This window comes from Hylobates moloch, unplaced genomic scaffold, assembly GCF_009828535.3.
Source record: "Hylobates moloch isolate HMO894 unplaced genomic scaffold, HMol_V3 SCAFFOLD_8, whole genome shotgun sequence".
In the NCBI taxonomy this organism is placed as follows: Eukaryota; Metazoa; Chordata; class Mammalia; order Primates; family Hylobatidae; genus Hylobates; species Hylobates moloch.
Window position 1 is genome coordinate 29,230,877 of NW_026652283.1, and position 20,738 is coordinate 29,251,614.

Consider the following 20,738-nt stretch of genomic DNA (forward strand, 5'->3'; position numbering starts at 1 on the left):
CACCATGCCCAGCCAACATATACTACTTTTATAAATTAAATATGTTGTATATAGATGCAGAGGAAAAAAAAAGACTAGAGAAATAAAGTTTTAAAAACAGTTTTCATTTTTGGTAGGATTTAAATTGCTTATCTAAGCTTTCTAAAAATGGTATTATGAATTATTTTATTAATTTATTTTATTATAGTAGTAAATTTTTTCAAAGAGCAGTCAGGGATAATGAATCAGTCTATCACAAACATTCCAAACCCGTTTCCCCTATTTTTCTTGGGAAAAGCTTTTTCTTACAGGAGGAACGGTCCTGTCGATAATAGTTCGGAAGATCTCCATCCATGTTGTCATGGTTTGGTTATTCACTAGCTGAAGAGGCAATGCATACTGGAAAAGAGAAAAAGAACAACATGAACAGTAATTCCTCCCAACCAAAAAAATCAGCAATTTTATCTATATTGTAAGGCTAAAATATATGAAAGGGCTAACATTTGAGAATGAAAATAGCAATCTTGTATAGTTCAACCTAACTTAAAATAGATTTATACGACTATATAGAATTTAAATTTTTAAATTTAGAAGACTACCTGCCATGAGTTGTTTCTTGGGTCTACTTTTTAAAAGGAAAAACAAATGAATACCACTGAGGTCTCATTTATTCAGCATGAGATTCTAAGTGAGTGATTTTTAGGACTTACCCCTTTGAGGGTCAAACTTTCCATTTTAACCACCTTGATGAAAATATTTATTTCACTAAACACTCATGAAACATTTTTTTTAATTACTTTCCTCTACACTGTAGCATAATAACTACAGTCCACTTTGTACTACACAGATATATGGCTCACCTCTGCTGTACTGTGAGTTGCAGAAGAGGGATATTGCCTCCACATCCATTCAGTACAAAACATGCTACATGCTACAGACATAATAAGATAGACAATCTTTGCCCTCATGAAGCTTACACTCTAACTGGAAAAAATATATATAAAGTCATGCACCACATAACAAATGTTTCGGTCAGTGACAGACTGCATATACAACAATGGTCCCATACGATTAGAACAGAGCTGAAAGATTCTTATCACCTAGTGACATAGTAACCATCTTAAAGTCACAGCACAATGCATTACTCAAATATTTGGGGTGATGCGGGTGCAAACAAACCTACTGCCTTGCCAGTTGTATAAAGTATAGCAATTTTATACAGTACGTAACTGGTAATGACAACTATGCTACTAGTTTATATATTTACTATACAATACTTTTCATCATTAGAGTGTACTCCTTCTACTTTTTTTTTTTTAAGTTATCTAAAACAGCCTCCGGTAGGTCTTTCAGGAGGTATTCCAGAAGGCATTGTTATCATAGATGACAGCTCCATGCATGTTATTGCCCCTGAAACGAAGACACTCCAGCGGGACAGAATACAGAAGTGGAAGACAGTGATATTGATGATCCTGACCCTGCATAGGCCTAAGCTAATGTGTGTGTGTCTTAGCTTTTAACGAAAAAGTTTGAAAAAAAATAAAATTCTAAAATATAAAACCTTTTAAAATATGGACATAAAGAAAATATTTTTGTACAGTTGTACAACATGTTAATATTTTAAACTAAGTGTTAGTACAACAGAGTCAAAAAGTTAAAAATTTTAAAGTCTGGCCAGGCGTGGTGGCTCACGCCTGTAATCCCAGCACTTTGGGAGGCCAAGGTGGGTGGAACACGAGGTCAGGAGTTTGAGACCAGCCTGGCCAACATAGTGAAAACCCGTCTCTACTAAAAATACAAAAAATTAGCCAGGCGTGGTGGCAGGCGCCTGTAATCGAGGCTGAGGCAGAAGAATTGCTTGAACCCTGGAGGCGGAGGTGGCAGTGAGCCGAGATTGTGCCACTGCACTCCAGCCCGGGTGACAGAACGAGACTCCATCTCAAAAAAAAAAAAAAATCTAAAGTTTATTAAGTAAAAAAATTACAGTAAGCTAAGCTAGGGTTAATTTATTATTGCAGATAAATCTTATAAATTTAGTGTAGCCTAAATGTTCAACATTTATAAGCATAGACTAACGTCCTAGGCCTTCACATTCACTCACCACTACCTCACCCACAGCAACTTCCAGTCCTACAAGTTCCATTCATGGTAAGTACCCTATACAGGAGTGCTTTTTAAAAAATATCTTACACTGTTTTTTTAGCATATCTTTTCTATTACTTACCATTGAGTTACAGCTGCTTTCAGTATTTGGTACAGTAACATGTACAGGTTTGCAGCCTGGGAGCAACACACAGCCTAGGTATGTAGTAGGCTATAGCATCTAGGTTTGTGTAAGTACACTCTACAATGTTCACACAGAGACAAAAATTACCTAACAATGCATTTTCTCAGAACGTATCCCCAGAGTTAAGTAACACATGACTGTACATGTACAAAGGCAGGAATAAGAGAAGGTGAGGAGATGAAGGGCTTTATGGGCTATATTAAGAAGTTCCAAATGCACTTTATTCTAAGTGCATTTGGAAGCCATTTGGATTTGATATAGGGAACAGAGGAGACGTAGGCTGAGGGTTAGGCTGAGCTTATGTATAGAATATCCAAGTGTCCTGTACAAATATTATGCTACTTAGACAAGATCTGTTGTATCATATTTTTATTTTATTTGAGGCAGAGTCTTGCTCTGTCACCCAGGCTGCAGTGCAATGGTGCAATCTCAGATCACTGCAACCTCCGCCTCCTGGGTTCGAGCGATTCTCTCACCTCGGCCTCAGGAATAGCTGGAATTAGAGGCACCCACCATCATTTCTGGCTAATTTTTGTATTTTTCTAGAGATGGGGTTTCACCATGTTGGCCAGGCTGGTCTTGAACCCCAGGCCTCAGGTGATCCACCCACTTTGGCTTCCCAACGTGCTGGGATTACAGACCTGACCCAACGCACCCGGCTGCTCATACTTTTAAAAACAAAATTGTCTGCTCCTTCTCATATTACCGCTTTTTACTTATGTTGGCATTGTAATAGTGGCTTCTAATGCCTTCTAAATTTCTACTTCCCAGAGGAGAATATTAATGTATTAGTACATAATAGATTACCAAAATGGTTAAAAATGTTGAGGTTTTTAGCAAGTATAGACTGAGAAAAATATGTAGATTCTGTCCTCTTAGCAAACCAATTAGAGGTAGAGGCTTTAGAAAAATTATTTCATCAGCCTTTGTCTTACTTCCCAATTTCTAGCTGTTTCTCCCAATAGAAAAAGGAAGTCTGGCCTCTGAATATTATTTCAAAACAACTGAGAGAACATATTTTCCTAGTATTCTAGTTTCTTCTCTTCTCACATTTGCCTCCCTCCCCTTTCTCTTTCCCTGCAAAAAGGCTGCTCTGGGAGGGGGAAAAAATCTGCCTCAGACTATCCCTATTAAAAGTTTAAAAGATGAAGCTTTAATAAAAATATAAATTTTTATTAAAGTAAAATATTTTGAAACAGTTTAAGTATCTAAGTCAATAAAAAGCCAAGGATGGATCCAAACTATCTTTGGTTTTAAGCTCAAAAAAACCATCCTCTTCTCATGACAAATTCAACTAGAAAGCATGTAATAGAGTTTAATTCATTCATCAAACAGTTAAGACTGAAAACAATTATTCTTCCTCCAATCAGACCTAAATAATTTACCCAAGTCTTTCAAGGATTTGATGTTAAATATTTTTATATTTCAAACATATTCCATCTTTATCTTCTAATTTCTTTCTGGATTCCCATGTTGGTATCCCTTATAGCATTCAGATTTTTTTTTCTTTAGGCAGTATTTTAAACCAAGGAAAATGAGCCCTAAATCTCCTGTTAGCTTTGAGTCAAATGCAAAGAAACTACCATCAATATGATTTCCCAATAGAAGAGGGACTCTCTTCTTCTTTTCTTTCTTCTTCTCTTGTAATCGTAACTAATCTATAGGCAGGAATGCTACAGAACAGATAAGTCGAGTAATCAGGTTTTAGAGCAGGTAGGTTTACCTACCCTGGTTCTGCTTTACCCATGATTTCAGACACTGGAGTGAAAAGCACATAGGGGCAGATATGCCATTGAGACGATCTTGGGCAATTAATTTCTGTGAACCTGTTCCTCATAAGCATTTTTAAAAGACATATATGGGATAACACAAAATAATTTTTAATAATAAGTGACACTTATTGAGCACTTCCCATGTGTCAGGCAGAAATATAGGATTCCATATTTGTTTTCTGCAATAGAAACCTACCTGAACAAGTGCGTAAAAGATTTTCAGAATTTGTTTCTGCAGTAATACAGAATAATAGGAGGAATCAGGAAGGAGCTGCACAATTTGTTGCTGAATACGAGGCAGGAATATCTGCATTGCTATTATAAGAGGTTCTCTCTCTTCTGCTTTCTTATATCTACATGAGCAAAGACAAAAACAGAAAAGTAATTTTTCCCACCCAAAGAACCATCAACAATAAATTACAAAATATTTTTTAAATACATAAAACTAACAAAACAAAATCATTAACATTGACTTGTAATTTGTTTGAATTGCTAGAATTAGGTTGAAAAGAAATTTAAAATAACACATCCTGTTTTAGGCACAACACCTAAAATCTTTCTGGAAAGATTTAGACTAGTTTAAAACAATCCGAGACCATTTTGCAGTTTTCCTACATGAATGTTTCTAATATTTAAATTAATTTTCATCCAGCCAAAATTCTTACTATAAAATATAAGTTGCTATGCTATTTTAAATAGACAAACTATATAAAAAATAATATGCGGGGAATTTTTTTTATTATATTACCCTGAATTGAGCAGTTAAAATAGTTTAAAATTTAGGTGCTCTGAGATCGCTTTAATTGCCACAAATCTAAAATATGTTCTATAAATTCCATAAGTAGAGTAGGAACTAGTCAGTTTAAAAGAAAAACTACAGGACTTTATATGCACATGTAGCAATCTTCCTAGAAACCAGAAAGCAATACTATTAAGTGTGATATTAGTCCTCTACCTAGCCAAGCTGCTTTTATGGAAAAGAATGTCATTAGCGAAGAAACGTTAACATTTTCTATCTTGCATCCAAAAAAGTAAATGTTTTGGTTTACTTAATATACTCCCTAGAAGACAAATATTAAGGTATCTCTATATCAGAGTTTCCAAGGAAAGCTGTTAATAAATGGTACTGTGCAACTAACAAGTTTGAGAAGTGCTTCATATTATATCACTGTCTCAGAGGTTAGCAATATCCATCAGCACATTAAAGTTTCTTTCAATAACTGTAGCAAATAAACACATTCAAGCATGTTTAACCCAACATTTCCCAAACTAATCTGATAACCTGTGCAGAACATCCACAACAGACCACTCTTTGCAACTAAATTATTTCTAAGTTATACAAGGCTGCTTTCTTCAGCCAATGGAAACCAACTTACTCATATGTCTTCACCAGTTGATAGAGGCATAATAAACTGCCAAGCCAGCTTGCACTGCTCTGTGATTGCAAGTAATAGTCTATCTTGTCCACCACTGCTGGCCAGTGACCAGGAAAATCATGTTTTATGATGGCACGGAGACACATTGTTAATTGGACTCTACAAGGTAGGGAAGAAAAGTCCAAAATCTAAGTAGTTATAAATACTATGTTTCAAAGACCTCTAATATTTTACATAAAAGTTTGTTATCTTCTATTTACCTGTATTATATACTTATATATGTGGGGTAGGGGAAAAAGACATATCTAAAAAACATCCTCAGTGGCTCAACTTGTTGAAAATAAACAGAATGGGTGAGTTTCTAAAACAAATGAAACCTTTCAAACTATCTTATCCTAAATACAGTTTAAAAACATTTTTTAAACAGTTTAAAATTTTCAAAAAACTCCAATGAATCTACCTCCACTTTGTAAAATTTCCCAGCTTATTATATCTCATATTTTGGTTATCATATCCTAAATGGGGAAAAAAATAACACTTCAAACAGACAAACCGAGTCTAAAGATGATACAAGTAAGTAAAAAGAAGGCCTACACAACTGTGGGAAGCTTCTCTATGGGCCAAAACCTTGAACTCATCCATTATCAATTAAAACCCAACACCGTATGTTGAATCTATCGAAAGCAGTCTGAGATACTAATTTTTGTACCCCGAGTATAAGAAAGAAACATGTATTAGCAAGGCAATTCCTGAAGAGGAGAGCTAAGAGCTATTTCCAAAGAAATAAATGAAAAAGGCAACAGAAGAGACATAAAACAGAAAAAGAAAATATTCCTTTAATAAAACCACAAAGTTTAATGCTAAAATAAGTTATCTGATAACATAGATCAGTAATCATTTCCTCAATGAGATTTCAACTTTAACTGGAACTGAAAAGAAAATAGGGGGAAAAATTTCTTTTCTACAAACTATCAATTCAATGTTATCACCAAATATGACCTTACATGACATTTTCAAATGGTTAGAAAACAAACCTGGCAAAATTAGGATTCCACAGTGCAACTAAAAAAAAAATAAAGCATTTTCAGTTGAACAACCAGTAACTCAGATTCACTTAAAATGGTAAAATTAAAGAAAATGATGCCTTTTCTTCACATTATCAAATCTATTTGAAAAATCCCTTTGTAATACTCTTAAACTTTGAGAATAGGTGGAAGAAATTTCAACAATGATTATAGTTAAGCCTTAAGAACATAAAAGGAGCAAAGCCACAGAGAACTGTCCCATAATAAAGATAAAAGATCTCCTTTAGTGCCAGTAGTAGCTGCTCCTTTAAACAATAAATGTCATATTTGTATACAATAAAACTGAAGCTTTTCATTTTTTACAATTTCATCTTCAGGTTGATTCTCCCAGTCCTTTTTCATTCCAAGCAAAGGATGGTTATGAAAGGCCACCCTTCATGCATTACTGTGTGGAACCACTCGAAGATTAAGGGAGATCTGAAAATTTAAGATTTTGAAAATAAATGGATACATGATGGTACCACAGGGGTATCAGTCCCATGACTGGCATTTGGGCAACCAATGAGAATAACAGTGATTTTTTTTTTTTTAACCAGTATACCTATTTTCTCCTCTTAACAAATTAATTGCTCTAAGAGTTCAATGTTTGTTCTCCTTCCTGTTACCCATCATACTTCCTTCCTTTTCCACTGCTTATGTCATGATGGCTGTTAGATACTCAGGGCTAACGTTATATTCAACCTCTTGACATTAAAAAATTTCATTCCTCTACCTCTGTTTTCACCTATTTGTCCCTCCATTTTCAAAAGATACCTCATTACTATCTTGTATATTGAAAAGAATTTGTTTCTCCTATTTTAAGATTGCAAAATTTTTATGACTCTACAGCTGCTCTGTCCAATAGAGCAGCTGCTAGTTACATATGCACACTTCAAATGAATCAAAAGTAAATGGAATTAAAAATTCAGTTCCTCAGTTAACACTAGCAACATTTCAAGTGCTCAACAGTCATTGATGCCATGTGGTTAATATTACATAGCACTGACACAGAACACTGTCACTGCAGAAAGTTCTGAGGGACACTACTGCTCTACAGCATCTAATCTATGACTGTGAAAAACTGCTTCTAGTTTATACCTACACTATCCTGTCTTATCTGAAGGAAAACATGCTCAATTCATAAATGTGAATAAAAATACAGGGAAAGATTAAGATAGGTGGTAGGTAAAAATTCCCAGAATCAATCTCTCTTTATCAAAGAAAAGAAAAGCAAGTAGTAAAAAAAACTCAAGAGATCATTATTAAGAATAAAGGTCATTTAAGTAGCAAGACTTACACAATTGTTTTGGTTACGTATGTTTTTTTTAAATCTTACCTCTTTTTGTGGCAACATATGGCAACAAAATCTTTTCCAAAATATCTTGAGGCAAAGAATTACAAATGCAAAGACTACTAAGTAAAATAATATTCTTTGAGTGTCCCTCTTTATTACTTTACCTCTTTAGAAAAAGAAACATGAGGTCCAGGATTAGATCCAACAGCACCTACCCTCAGATCTAAGCATTTCATGCTTTCTAGTAATCACAAAGATATAGCACCACATACCTCACTAAATCTGGAGACCGAATTATTCCTTCCACAATGTTATCACGTATTTGCTGGCGATCGTTTTCATGAATGTTGAATGGAAATATTGCTTCTCCTGGTGGAGGTTCTCGATCTGGCCAGTACTGTGTCACCATGTTCTTCAGATAAATGGCAGCTGAGTTTGAGAAAAAATGCTCATGTAGCAGTACCAAAAAGGATGGCTTTAAGTCAGCCTTACAGAGCATTAAAGTCTAAACCCTTCAATGTTAAACATGAAACCCAGAAAAAATGGATACTCTTACAGGTATAAACAGCCAAATCAGGAAGGCAAAGTGGATAAGAATTTAAAGGTTTCACTTCAGCTAGTCTAAGCAGAAAACATTTCATTAAGTCAAGACCCAGAGCTTACAGGACAAGAAAATTATCTAGAAATCATGCATAGTAAACATACTTTGAGATCATAAAATCATACTTTTCGCAATGCCTAATTCTGAGGTGACAACAGGTAAAGTTCTACTTTCCTTCATGAAGATGGCTTTTTTTGTTTTTTGTTTTCCCACTGGCTACTATCAAACACTAGCATTTTGGAGTATCTCTTCTTTTTATAGTACTGGTAATTTTCATCCAACCTTTTTGAAATATTTACTACTTGTAAATAGCCATCAAAAAATTTTGGAAAAAAGCTCAGGAAATTTTTATATGTTCACATCTATCAAAATACATAATCTGATTTTGTTCTATTCTTTTTAGTCGTTCTCAACGTTTAACAAAAGGCTTCTGAAAGAAACAGGCTGACATATTGCTATAGCATTTTAAGAAGGAATGTGAAGCTTTTCTTCTTTTTTTTTTTTTTTTTTGGGACAGAGTCTTTCTCTGTCATCCAGGCTAGAGTGCAGTGGCAAGATCTTGGCTCACTGCAACCTCTGCCTCCCGGGTTCAAACGATTATCCTGCCTCAGCCTCCCAAGTACCTGGGATTATAGGCGTGTGCCACCACACCCAGCTAATTTTGGTATTTTTCATTAGAAAAGATTTCACCATGTTGGCCAGGCTGGTCTTGAACACCTGACCTCAGGTGATCTGCCTGCCTCGGCCTCCCAAAGTGCTAGGATTACAGGTGTGAGCCACTGCACCTGGCCAGAATGTAAAGCTTTCTAACCATCCCAGTTGAACAGTGAATGTAAGTAAATACTTATAATGTCATGTGTGTGTGTGTGTGTGTGTGTGTGTGTGTGTGTGTGTAAAGAATAAAGATACGTGATTTGCAAAGCAGCATAACTTTCTTCCCTTAAGCTTCTCTTCTTTCCCCACCCAACTCTTTCTTCACCCAACTTTTAACATATAACTAAATTCATGACCCGGCGCAGTGACTCACACCTGTAATACCAGCACTTTGGTAGGCCGAGGGGGGCGGATCACCTGAGGTCAGGAGTTCGAGACCACCCTGGCCAACATGGTGAAACCCCGTCTCTACTAAAAATACAAAAATTAGGCCAGGCACCGTGGCTCACGCCTGTAATCCCAGCACTTTGGAAGGCCGAGACGGATGGATCAAGAGGTCAGGAAATCGAGACCATCCTGGCTAACATGGTGAAACCCCGTCTCTACTAAAAATACAAAAAATTAGCCAGGCGCAGTGGTGGGCGCCTGTAGTCCCAGCTACTCGGGAGGCTGAGGCAGGAGAATGGCGTGAACCCGGGAGGCGGAGCTTGCAGTGAGCCGAGGTTGCGCCACTGCACTCCAGCCTGGGTGAAAGAGCGAGATTCCATCTCAAAAAAAAAAAAAAAAAAAAAAAAATACAAAAATTAGCCAAGCATGGTGGCAGGTACCTGTAATTCCAGCAAATTTCTTGAACCCAGAAGGCGGAGGTTGCAGTGAGCTGAAATCATGCCACAGCACTGCAGCCAGGGCAACAGAGCAAGACTCTGTCAAAAAAAAAACAAACAAACAAACAAAAAAAAAACAAAAAACTAAATTGGGTAGTCAAAGCACTATACCATAAAGAATACACCAATACATTCTACATTAGCTAAAACATAAAAGAAATTTAGTGAAATTATGAACTTGACATCTGGTAAGCTCCTCTTTCATTAGTTTTGAGTAGCCAAAGTTCTGAAAAACTGTTCCATCTATGATTTCAATTTATTTGGGTGAAAACAAAAATTATATAAAGGGGGATGTGTGTTAGGGTTTTCTTTTTTCCCTTACTTGTTTTTAATTCAGACCACACAGGCTCTAGCCCGATATGTTTTATCGGGTATAGTCATTATATTACGTAACAGTGACTGGCAAAGAGTACACATTCAATAAAAATGTATAGGCTATTCAAAAAATAATGAACAAATGATCTAAGGATATGAACCAACCTGTCAGCAGTTCAGACTGATTTCACAGGATTTAGGGGTTTTTTGAGACAGGGTCTCACTCTATCCCCCAGGCTGGAGTACAGGGGCACAATCACAGCTCACTGCAGCCTCCACCTCCAGGGCTTAGGTGATCCTCCCACCTCAGTCTCTCAAGTAGTTGGGAATACAGGCGTGCACCGCCACGCCAGTTAATTTTTTGTATTTTTGTAGAGACAGGGTTTCAACATACTGCCCAGGCTGGTCTTGAACTCCTGGGCTCAAGTGATCCACCCACCTCAGCCTCCCAAAGTGCTGGGATTACAGGCATGAATGCCCAGCCTGATTTCACAGGATCAATCTTTGCAAAAAGAAAAATCAACTATATTATTCACAAAATCATTTTGATCCCTATAGAACTAGTCTTGAAAACAAAGAAAAGCAACCTTTAGACAGTAAAAATACAGACATGGTAAAATCATGGACTTATTTATGATTTAGTCATTAAATACTAATAATATTAATTTTATAACTGAAAAGTTATAATTTAAAAATTATGGTGCATCAAACAAGACAGCTTTAAAAAAGGCACACTAATTTGTATATGTCTAAATAAATGTACAATGAGGTAAAATAAAATTGAAAATATATTAAAAAGAAAATTTTAATTACTATGATGGATAATTATGGATTACTAAGGATAAAGGAAAAATACCAAAGATAACTGTTACCATATCAACCAATAATCTAAAAACCTCCCTTTAATCATTTAATTCAAGTACCTAAATACAAACCATTTGCCAGAACTAAGAAACAAAGGACTAATATCATCTTAATCCAATTCATAAAGGAAATATTAAATTTACTGTATCTGTCTGGGTGTCTTAGAGCATCCTTGTATTTTAATAAGAGATTAAATAGAGCAGAAAATTTACAAATGGCACTTAAATTTAGGATAGTTATAATGTAGAATTTTATAAACGTATTTCAGATTCTATGATAGAAATGGCTGCTCTAAGATAGTTTTCCTACAAAATCCACTCACCATTTTAAGCATCATAAGTTGAAATTAACTTTCTGAAACACACACACACTTTTCTCCTTCAGCACCATGAATCGTCACTTAAGCTCTGGACCCAGAGACACAACTACAGAATTCAACTGGGTTTCATAACCTCAAAGTGGAGAAAGTACTATTATCTCAGTGAGCAGAATGTCATGCTTTTGAGTTGATGTTTCTAAGTCTTGCTGTTTTTCATTGTAATTTTGTAGCCCTTCTCTCCCTTATTACTGTGAAAGGCTAGATTAGACAACAAATGTGTCAATTATATCAAAATAATATTAAATAGATTCTGAGTACAAGCTACAAAGCTTTCTACAAATAAAATGCAGGAATGTTAATAAAAGCTTCTTAAAGTGCTTCTGGACTGCTCAGAGGCATCTTTCTGTTTATTTATAGGTTCTGCACTCTGCAATGCTGAGGTCAATCTTAACAAATAACCTCTAAACATATAACCACAGAATGAATTGTTATATCTTCTCCCTGTCCATCCTTTGGAAATATAAACAAAAAGAAAGAACAAGGAGCAGGCAAACAGAGAAATCAAAAACCATGCTATTTTTTTTAAATGACAGTCCCACATCTGTCACGACCGATGACCTCTTCAGGTCTCATACCTCTCAACCACCATTTTTAAATCCAAACTACTCTCTCCTTCTCGTAGCAACTCCAAAATGCACTGAAGAAAGTACATTTCTGAGCCTAAATTTACATATATTAGAGAAATTTTACTAAAGAGTCTCTTCTCTTCAGAGGTAAGGAGTAAAAAATTAGAAACAAAAGTGATTTGAAATTCTGGATCATAACTATTCTAAATTTAAGATAGGCTTCCTTCACCGCACATGATAATATTAATAATGCTATTATGCTTATCAACACCTCAAAAGAAAAGCAGCAGACCAAACATTCAAATTTTTTTGTTTTGCTTGGCAATATCAAAATACTTAATTTTTTCCTGTTTCTTGAAAACTCACAGTAAGGGAAGAAAGGACATTCACCAGTGAGCACGCTTGACGGTAGCAAGAACACTTTAGATTGCCCACAAGCAAAAGAGAAAAAGTATTTTGCAGATGTATTTCCACTTAACATTAGCATAATTTTTTTTTACAGCTTTATACAGGCTTTCTTTTAAAGCAAAAATTACAACATTCTTTTTTAAGTGTCATGCTAAAGATAAATTATCTGTCTAGGTGTCTTGGAGCATCCTTGTATTTTAATAATAGATGAAACAGCAGAAAATTTATAAATACCACTTAAATTTAGGTTATAATGTAGAATTTTATAAATGTATTTCAGATTCTATGATAAAAATGGCTGCTCTAAGAAGATTGTCCTAATAAGTTAGGAAATAATCACCAAGATAAACTTTATCTTGTAGTTAACAGATTTGAAATCTAAATTATGAAAAAACAAATTATGAAGAAAAAAATGCCTTTCAATGCTGTTTACATTTTACATCAAAACTTCATTAAGTTGTACAGAGTTGGTGAGGATTTGGGGAACCAAATCCTAGCATTCTAATGCACTGTTGGTAGAAAATGTAAGCAAAAGCAACTTAGTGAGAAGATTCTAAATTCTAAATGTCATAAATATCCATTAGCTAATAAGCATTTCTCCTTGTTATAACTTATTCTATAAAAACACTCCCACAAGTACCTAGATACATATCCAATGACACTCATTTAGCATTGCTTCTATCAACAATGAAAAAAAGACAATAAGCGAAATGTCCATCAATATCAAATTGTTTAAGTAAACCATGGTAATTCTTACATAAAGAAATACTGCACAGCTGTTATAAAGAATGAAGTATCTATATGCACTGACTTGGAGCAATCTTCAAGGGTACATGGTTAAATGAAAAAAAGGAAACTGTAAAATAGCATGTGTAATATAAACAAAAGAATTGGAGAGCCATGCATCAAAGCTGATGGCAGTCATCTTTGGGTGTATTAAGAACAATGTAAGGTATAAACTGTGTTTTTCTAATGTTTCCATGTCATTAAAGGAAGACATTAATGTAAAAACTTGTTTTAAGATCTTTTAAAATGTTATTTCTTAAATGCTTCATAGGAACTTTACAATGGCCCTATAAACACTTAGGTTTTTAAAATAGGTTCCATTCAACAAAACGTTTTTCCAGAACAGCCCTATTTTATAAAACAAAGATGAAACAAGTGTGAATTATGGTTTCAAAAATTTACACAGAAGTCTTGTAAACCTTATAAAAGCAAAAAATAATTCCAACATCAGTGTTGTTCCATAGGATTTTCTTTTTTATCTTAACCACAAAGGGATCTTTTAGGAAATCATATATAGTGTTAGAAATCTTCCCAAAGCTTAATATTTCTTTATCTTTTTATTCTATCTTCAAATAAAATTAAACACTCATCAGCACGTAGATTATGACCCCATTTCTATGAAACTGTTCATCTATCCTTCTACATGAACACATGGAAAGACTAATGTTCACCTAACGTTAGTGATGTCATTTCTGAGTAATGATGGCCATTTCTGAGTGATGAATGTTGGGTAATTTTACTTCCTTCTTTGTATTCTTCTAAATTGTCCAAATTACTTACGTGTACATGTCACTTACACAACAAGTCTTTTTAAATATTTATTTTTAATTAGCTATTGTCGTTTACCTCCTTTAGCTTTTATTATCTTTTGAAAACTCATGATACTCCAAGGCTCTAATTTTTAACCTTCTGGGCTCTAATGACCAGTCCATAAAAAAAAAGATAAAAGAACAACGTACAACATCATGAAACAATGTAAGATCCCACAGACTTAAAAAAAAAAAAAACAATGTAAGATCCCACAGACTATGTTTCATGTTTAAAACATAGTCCTGCTCCGCAGTCACCTGGGTTAGGAACATCTGTGCAACACATTACCTCCATGATTTGCCACGTAACAGAGCTCGAATTCACATACATAAATTCATGGTCTTAATCTATGGGCCCAAAGGCTAGGCTACCAGAAATCATAAAACGTTAGAAAGATTAGCTATTAAAATTGAGAAAGCTAACAAAAATAAGGGCAAAGTTACAGAGGCAAGGAATTGGTGGGTAAAAGGGAGAAGAGGAAAAAAAAAGAGCTAGAAGATATTTGAGAGCTCAGTATCTACCTCTAAATTTATGGGGGAAAAGAAAGTGAGTTTTTAAGTCACTAGAAATACTTCATGAGTGCTAGTGCTTCCGAATTTTTCAATAAATTACAGATATGTAAAATGAAAATAAAACTCTCATTCTACTCTCACCTATAAATAAATGTATAAAGGACAAAAAACCAACTCACCTGCCTGTCGTACTGGGAATTCCACATGGTCAGAGACTATAATCCGAAGTAAACTGGGGGCAAAATTGATAATCTTGTAGGACTGAAATTACAAAGAAATGTTTTATAAAATAGGGCAATATAAGTCAGTAGCTTATAAGTTAGCACCGGTTACTGAATACATTCCTGTCCAAATAAAAGAAAAACTTTTAAACTGAGACAAACCCCTCAAGGCAAAATGAAAATTACTAAAATACTTCAAGTCAAAAAATTTTCCTGAGCAGAAACTGATGAATAAAAGAATACGAACATTGTTATGATTTTTTCTAACATATTGTCAGAATGGTCTCCAGAAGTAGTATACCAATCTACACTCCCAACAGCTGCATATGATAGTGTCCATCTATCTAATACAGGTGTCATCATTCCTTTGAAACTTTAAAATTTTATTAATGTTTTAAATTGCATTTTCTCTATTACTAAGGAGGTTGGATGTTTTCCTCTTTGTTGGCTGTTTTTTCTACAAATCCCTTACTCCCTTTATCCTTTTGTAAATGGAGTATTTGCTTTATTCTTAATAAATTCTAACAGCTATTTATGAATTTAAAATCTCAATCTTGTATTTGACCTATACATGGCAAGTATTTCTTCCTAGATTATTTGTGCTTCAATTTTGTTTATGGTATTTTTGACAAACAGAAAACAAAAAAAAACAAAGGCTACAGGAAATAGGAGACCCAACAGAGCAAAACAGGGAAGATAATGTGACATAGCTGAGCATGAGCAATGGAGAGAAGCCAGTCCAGATTGGAACAGTGTGACTCACGAGACGGGGTTGAGCGCACCGTCATCACCAGCTGCCCGCTACTGCTGTACTATCTTTTACACTTAATGCTTAAGTGAGCCTGTGGGGATGAAGCTCCTGCTCTGCCCTGTGGCCTGGGTCACTTCACCCCACAGGTGTGCTCTACTTTGATCTGCTCCTGAGTTTGGCGATGGGGACCTTCAAAGCAAAAAAAAATACAGAGCATCCACTTCTTCTGATCACGTTATATCCAGATGTACAGTACCTGGACTATATTACAGTCCTGTCACATTCCAGAGTCCACATATGCCTTTGTCCACTGACATTCATTTGAAAAGACTCAAATTCCAGTGAGGCCAAACCAGACAATGACCCAGAGAGTCTGTTCAGCTCACCCCTCTCCTCAGAGCCTGGATCTGTGGGGGCATCCCTTTCAATACACAGCTAGGTTTGGGCATATTATTCATTTTTTTAAATTAAAATAGCATCTATGAAGTACATGTTTGATTAAAACAATAATTTGGGGACAACTGGCATTTTAAAAGTATTAATCCTTTTCATCCAAGAACACTGTGCTTTCCAAATCTTTCTATATCCTTCAAAAAATTTTGAATTATAATTTTCTTCCTTTCATCCTGTGTAGTCTTCAGATCTCAAATCTGTAGCATGTAAATTCTTTTTTATCCATAATTGAAACCATCAGAATTTTAAAGCAGTTTTTAAGAAAACAGATTTGTTCTAACAACAGTTGATAGGAGGCAAAATTAACACAGATTCACCCAGCCTTCACCTTCTACATATGCATTATAACTCATGTTTATAACTTTGTAAATACTGAAAGATCTTGTCATGAATCAAAGATTAAAACATCTATATAGTTTATTCTAATCATAAAAAAACTGACTTCCGTTATTTGTTTGAAAATCTTATTCCACACATACAAAATAACCTTTACACTTAAATAAATGCTACTTATTTGAAAGTAATATACCTATTGAAGAGACTACTTTTATGTCAACACTGTTGCCATTGTACACATTTTGAAACTCCCCTTTTTGCAACTGTTTGCCATTTTAAAAAATTTCAGAAAACTTGTCTACTTTCAGCATTGATTCATTCTATGTTAACTTGGCCAGCTAAAACATTCAGAGATAAAGTCAGATATATTTTCATACTACTTTACTCAGAAATAGTTACTCAATTTCTTTGTGCCTGCCTCTTCAGGCTTTGAGTTTCTAAAAAATAAATAAGACTAACTTCTCAATGATTTCCTGAGGATATTTTGTATCTGTGAAGTTTTCTGCAAATAAGCAGTTTGCTTAACTAAATTCTGCATTTATGAGAACTTATAAAGCAAAAAACTGATGTCTCCTCCCATCCGGACTCACAGCTCTGCTGCATTAACCTTTCTAGTCCTCCAGCATGCCAAGTCGAGGGCCTTTTCTGAACCGTTGTTCCTCTCTCAGCTCTTTGCCTGGCCCATTCCTTCACAACATCCAACTCTCTACTCAATGCCATTCTTCAGAGAATGGCTACACATCCTAACACTCTTGCTCGGGCTTTACTCTCTACAGCACTTATGACCTGAAGTTATATTAGTTACTTGTCTGTATCCTCAGCTCCATGGGAACAAACTTATACCAATATCTGCAATATATTAACTCAATAAATATATCTGTGCTATTTATATAAACAAATTATCTTAATAAAGGGTAATGAAAATGGCATGTACACATGCATGGAAAGCAGAGATTCCAAAGCTTGGCAATGCAAGTAAAAACTTATTTCCCTACCGAGGCCATGTGAAGGATAATTTATCAAAAGACGACACCTTTCTGGATGAATTACTTAAGCAAGGTACCTACCCATTCCTATTCCTCTATGCTGCCACTAATGGGACTTGTGGTCTATAGAAAATGAGGAAGATGTATAGGGTTCACTCAATATCCTGAGATAAAACTACAAATACATTTTCTCATAGAAACAATATCACAAATAGCAGTCAGAAAACTAGTCACTAGTAACAGAAAAATGCTGGCCTGAAAAAAATATATAGCTCCAAATCAGAATTTATCCCTTGGAACATAGGCTATGGTGCAGAAGCTGCTTATTTTTCTAAATGGCAATTGACAGATCCATCGGTATACCGCCAGAAGCTGCTCCCATTCCCTATGCAGAACATACTTGCTAAGGGGAGACCTAGACTAAAGTCAAAGAGGTGGGCCATAACCACTTATGGTGATTTACCCACCCATTTATCCAACAAAGTCGGATGTTACAGTGGTGACAAAGGACAAGCATGCAAAACCCATCATCATAAGCATGTTTTACTACACGGTTAGGTGACATTATATTTGTTCTACTTACAGCCAATTCAAAAAACCTTAAAGCATTTCACTATGCTTTATATAAAATATAAATGCTAAATGAGTGGTATAGCAATTAGCTACCTTTAGAAATTGCTGGGGAAATCACGGTCCGTGATGAGGTGGGACACTATGGGGCAGGGCAGAGTGATGACGGAATGGATTTGGATTGAACTACCATCAAGAGTCTACGGCCATACCACCCTGACCGTGCCTGCTTTTGTCTGAAATACCATGGGAAAAAAAATAGGATTGGGTCTTAAATGTCTCCTAGTTCTGCAGGCTTTCTCATGTACTTTTTCCACTTCTATAACATCAACTGTACTTATATACTGATGAATCAGAAAGAAATGAAGGTTAGGTGAAGGGCAGGGAAGTGTAACCTGATATCAAAGGAACACCTGGCCTCATTGTGAGACGGGGGTCATAAATAGGCCAACTCCCCTGTTCATACTAGTAGACTGCAAATTCAGCTCCTGTTTTGTTCTTCCTAACTAACCCCTGGATTACTATTCTTCCAGCCAGCCAACATACAGTACTTTTACTCTGCAAAGCCTGGGACAGGTACTGACTTTAACTTCCCCCTATTCTAAGTGACAGTCCATTTCTTTTTCAGGCACCAATACATTATCTTTGGGCATTACTTCAACCCAACCTCCTCTCCATTGGCAGTTTTCACGCTCACTTTTATCTCTGGGGAATCCTGTATTTATATCTACTCCAAACTCCACCTAGATTTCCTATTAAAATAATCCCTTTCAAAGATTCCCAACACGCAGCTGCTTTTTAAAGTCAATTCCAACAGAAACATTTACTTAGGACAGTCACACTTTAGTCACACTTCGGGAGGCACAGAATCACCTGGGGGAGCTAGTGAAAATACAACTGGCCCCACCCCCACAGTTTCTGATTCGTTAAGTCTGGACTGAAGCGCCGTAATTTGCATAATTTGTAAATTCTCAGGTGATGCTGAAGCTCCAGGTCCTGGGCGACGCTTTGAGAACCACTGATTTTGGAATATTTACATTTTACAGGTTATCACAACCTAAAATAGCTGTTGCTCCATCCCAGTGGTAGCTGTTAATCCCTACTTTTTAGTAAGAGGTCTGTGATTCTTAAGTACCGGTAGGGAAGAAGAAATAAGGTAGAGTTTGGGATCATTAAAATTTTGAAGTGTGGGGGTAACGCTGGAAAGACGTCAAGGCTAATTAGGAAGAACAGGAGACGGAGAAAAAAAGAGAAGTCTTACACATTTTAGCATTTATAAGAAATTTCTCCAAACACATCTTACTTTGATGTGTCTTAAAGCAGTATCACCTTGAAAACTGCCTATTCTTCCCAGAGCACTCTCCCAACAGCACTGCCCAGCGCTCCGCAAAACTCGGCCAATCGATGTCAAAACAGTCCTGCCAACCCGACAGGAGGAGGCGGTGGGCAGCGTGCTCCACAGCAACACCTAAGAAGGGCTAGGTCTGGAGAAAAGCTGAACTCACATTTGAATTGTAAGTAAAATTCCCACCTGCTCCCCAAGTCCGCGCACTTAAGGAAAAGAAATCACACGCTGAAAACACTAGCACAGGTTGCAAAAACTGCTTCTTGCGGACCAACTGGGCTGAACAAACTGCACTGGAGAAAGAAGACGACACGGAAAGGTGCAAAGGTGGCCAACAGGTGCGCGAGCTGCTCAGCAAAGATCCTGGGAGCCCAGCTCCACTGGACCCGGGAGCAGTGGGGGCGGAGAGCGGGACCAGCCGTGAGGCGTCAGCCCCAGCTCAGTGAGGGTGAGGACGAGGGGCGCCGGGGAGGGGGAGCCCAGCCAGCCGGCAGGGGCGCCCCTTCGGCGGAAGAGGGTCGCCGAAGGCCCACTCCTCACCTGGTTGAGCTCGTTCTCGGCTGCAATCCGCAACTTCGGGTCGATGGTGCCCTTCAGCGCCTGGATGATCCGGTTGAGGTCCATCTCCCCGGGTGGGGGCTCCGCGGCCCCCGGAACAGTAGGCCGGACTGCAGCTTTAGTTTTCTTTTGACCCTCTCAGCCTCCTCTTCCGCGACCCCTGGATTACCTCACACCCCACCCCCCGCCACCGTCGCCACCTGCGGCCACTTGCTGCGCCACTCTGACTCCGCGCCCCCTGTCCTCCCTTTTTCCCCCCCACAACTCGCTCTCCATTCACCCTTTTACGACAGCCGGTGGGAGGCGGGAGAAGGAAGAAGAGGAAGCAGAGCTTCCTTTACGGCGGCCTCTTCCCCCGGGCGTGAGGCTATGATCGCCTCCTGTCGGCGGCCGCCATGCTGCTGTACGGAAAGCGGCCTAGGCTTCTTTCCTGGAAAGGAACCTGCGCTCCCGAACTCAGGCAGGCGGCCGCCATGCTTCCGTACGGTAAACAGCCTCCAGCTTCTTCCCAGGTGAGGAAACTTGAGCTGGCCGGGAGTCTGCTTACAGCTGCTTCCAAATTAAGCATATCTGGATGGTGTGACACTTTTTGTTAGTGCGAGAACTGTATGGGCATTGCAACTGGGCCTGTTCCAAGATAGACTTGTTGGGACCTTCAAATCATGTACTTTACAGGAGGACAGGGTTCCTCCGTGTGTGGGAGTCATCGTTCATTCCTTTATTCGCTTTCACTGAACATTTGTTAAACATATATTTTTGAACCGGAGTACTAGGATTTTTAGGTACCACATTATAACAAGATTAATTCCATGCAAGTTAATGTGAAGGAATTCACAACCTGATAGATGAGACAAATATAAACGAAAAAATATTTACAGTGTAGAAAGGATAGGGGAGTGCTGGGAAGGGAAGAGCGTGGTCCCTTTAAATGATAGGGATTGGCGAAGTGAAGTGCTGGGTAGAGGAG

General features: G+C 37.0%; 1 protein-coding gene across 5 annotated transcripts in view; it reads right to left on the reverse strand.

Annotated features, from left to right (window-relative positions):
• Positions 1-20,059, reverse strand: part of IPO8 (importin 8) — a 73,637-nt gene extending 53,578 nt beyond the window's left edge. Inside the window, exons 1-7 of one of the 5 annotated variants that reach the window (XM_032159937.2) lie at positions 19,754-19,936; positions 14,731-14,812; positions 9,855-9,950; positions 8,045-8,201; positions 5,415-5,573; positions 4,235-4,391; positions 289-378 (exon numbers count right to left, since the gene is read on the reverse strand). In XM_032159937.2, the coding sequence (XP_032015828.1) occupies positions 289-378; positions 4,235-4,391; positions 5,415-5,573; positions 8,045-8,201; positions 9,855-9,950; positions 14,731-14,812; positions 19,754-19,837 (825 nt within the window). In that variant the 5' untranslated portion in view covers positions 19,838-19,936. Of the gene's footprint in view, positions 1-288; positions 379-689; positions 1,039-4,234; positions 4,392-5,414; positions 5,574-8,044; positions 8,202-9,854; positions 9,951-11,412; positions 11,529-14,730; positions 14,813-19,753 lie in introns of those variants that run through there. The other 4 variants (XM_032159939.2, XM_058442023.1, XM_058442025.1 and 1 more) reach the window with 4 other exon arrangements.
• Positions 20,060-20,738: the final 679 nt, after the last annotated feature.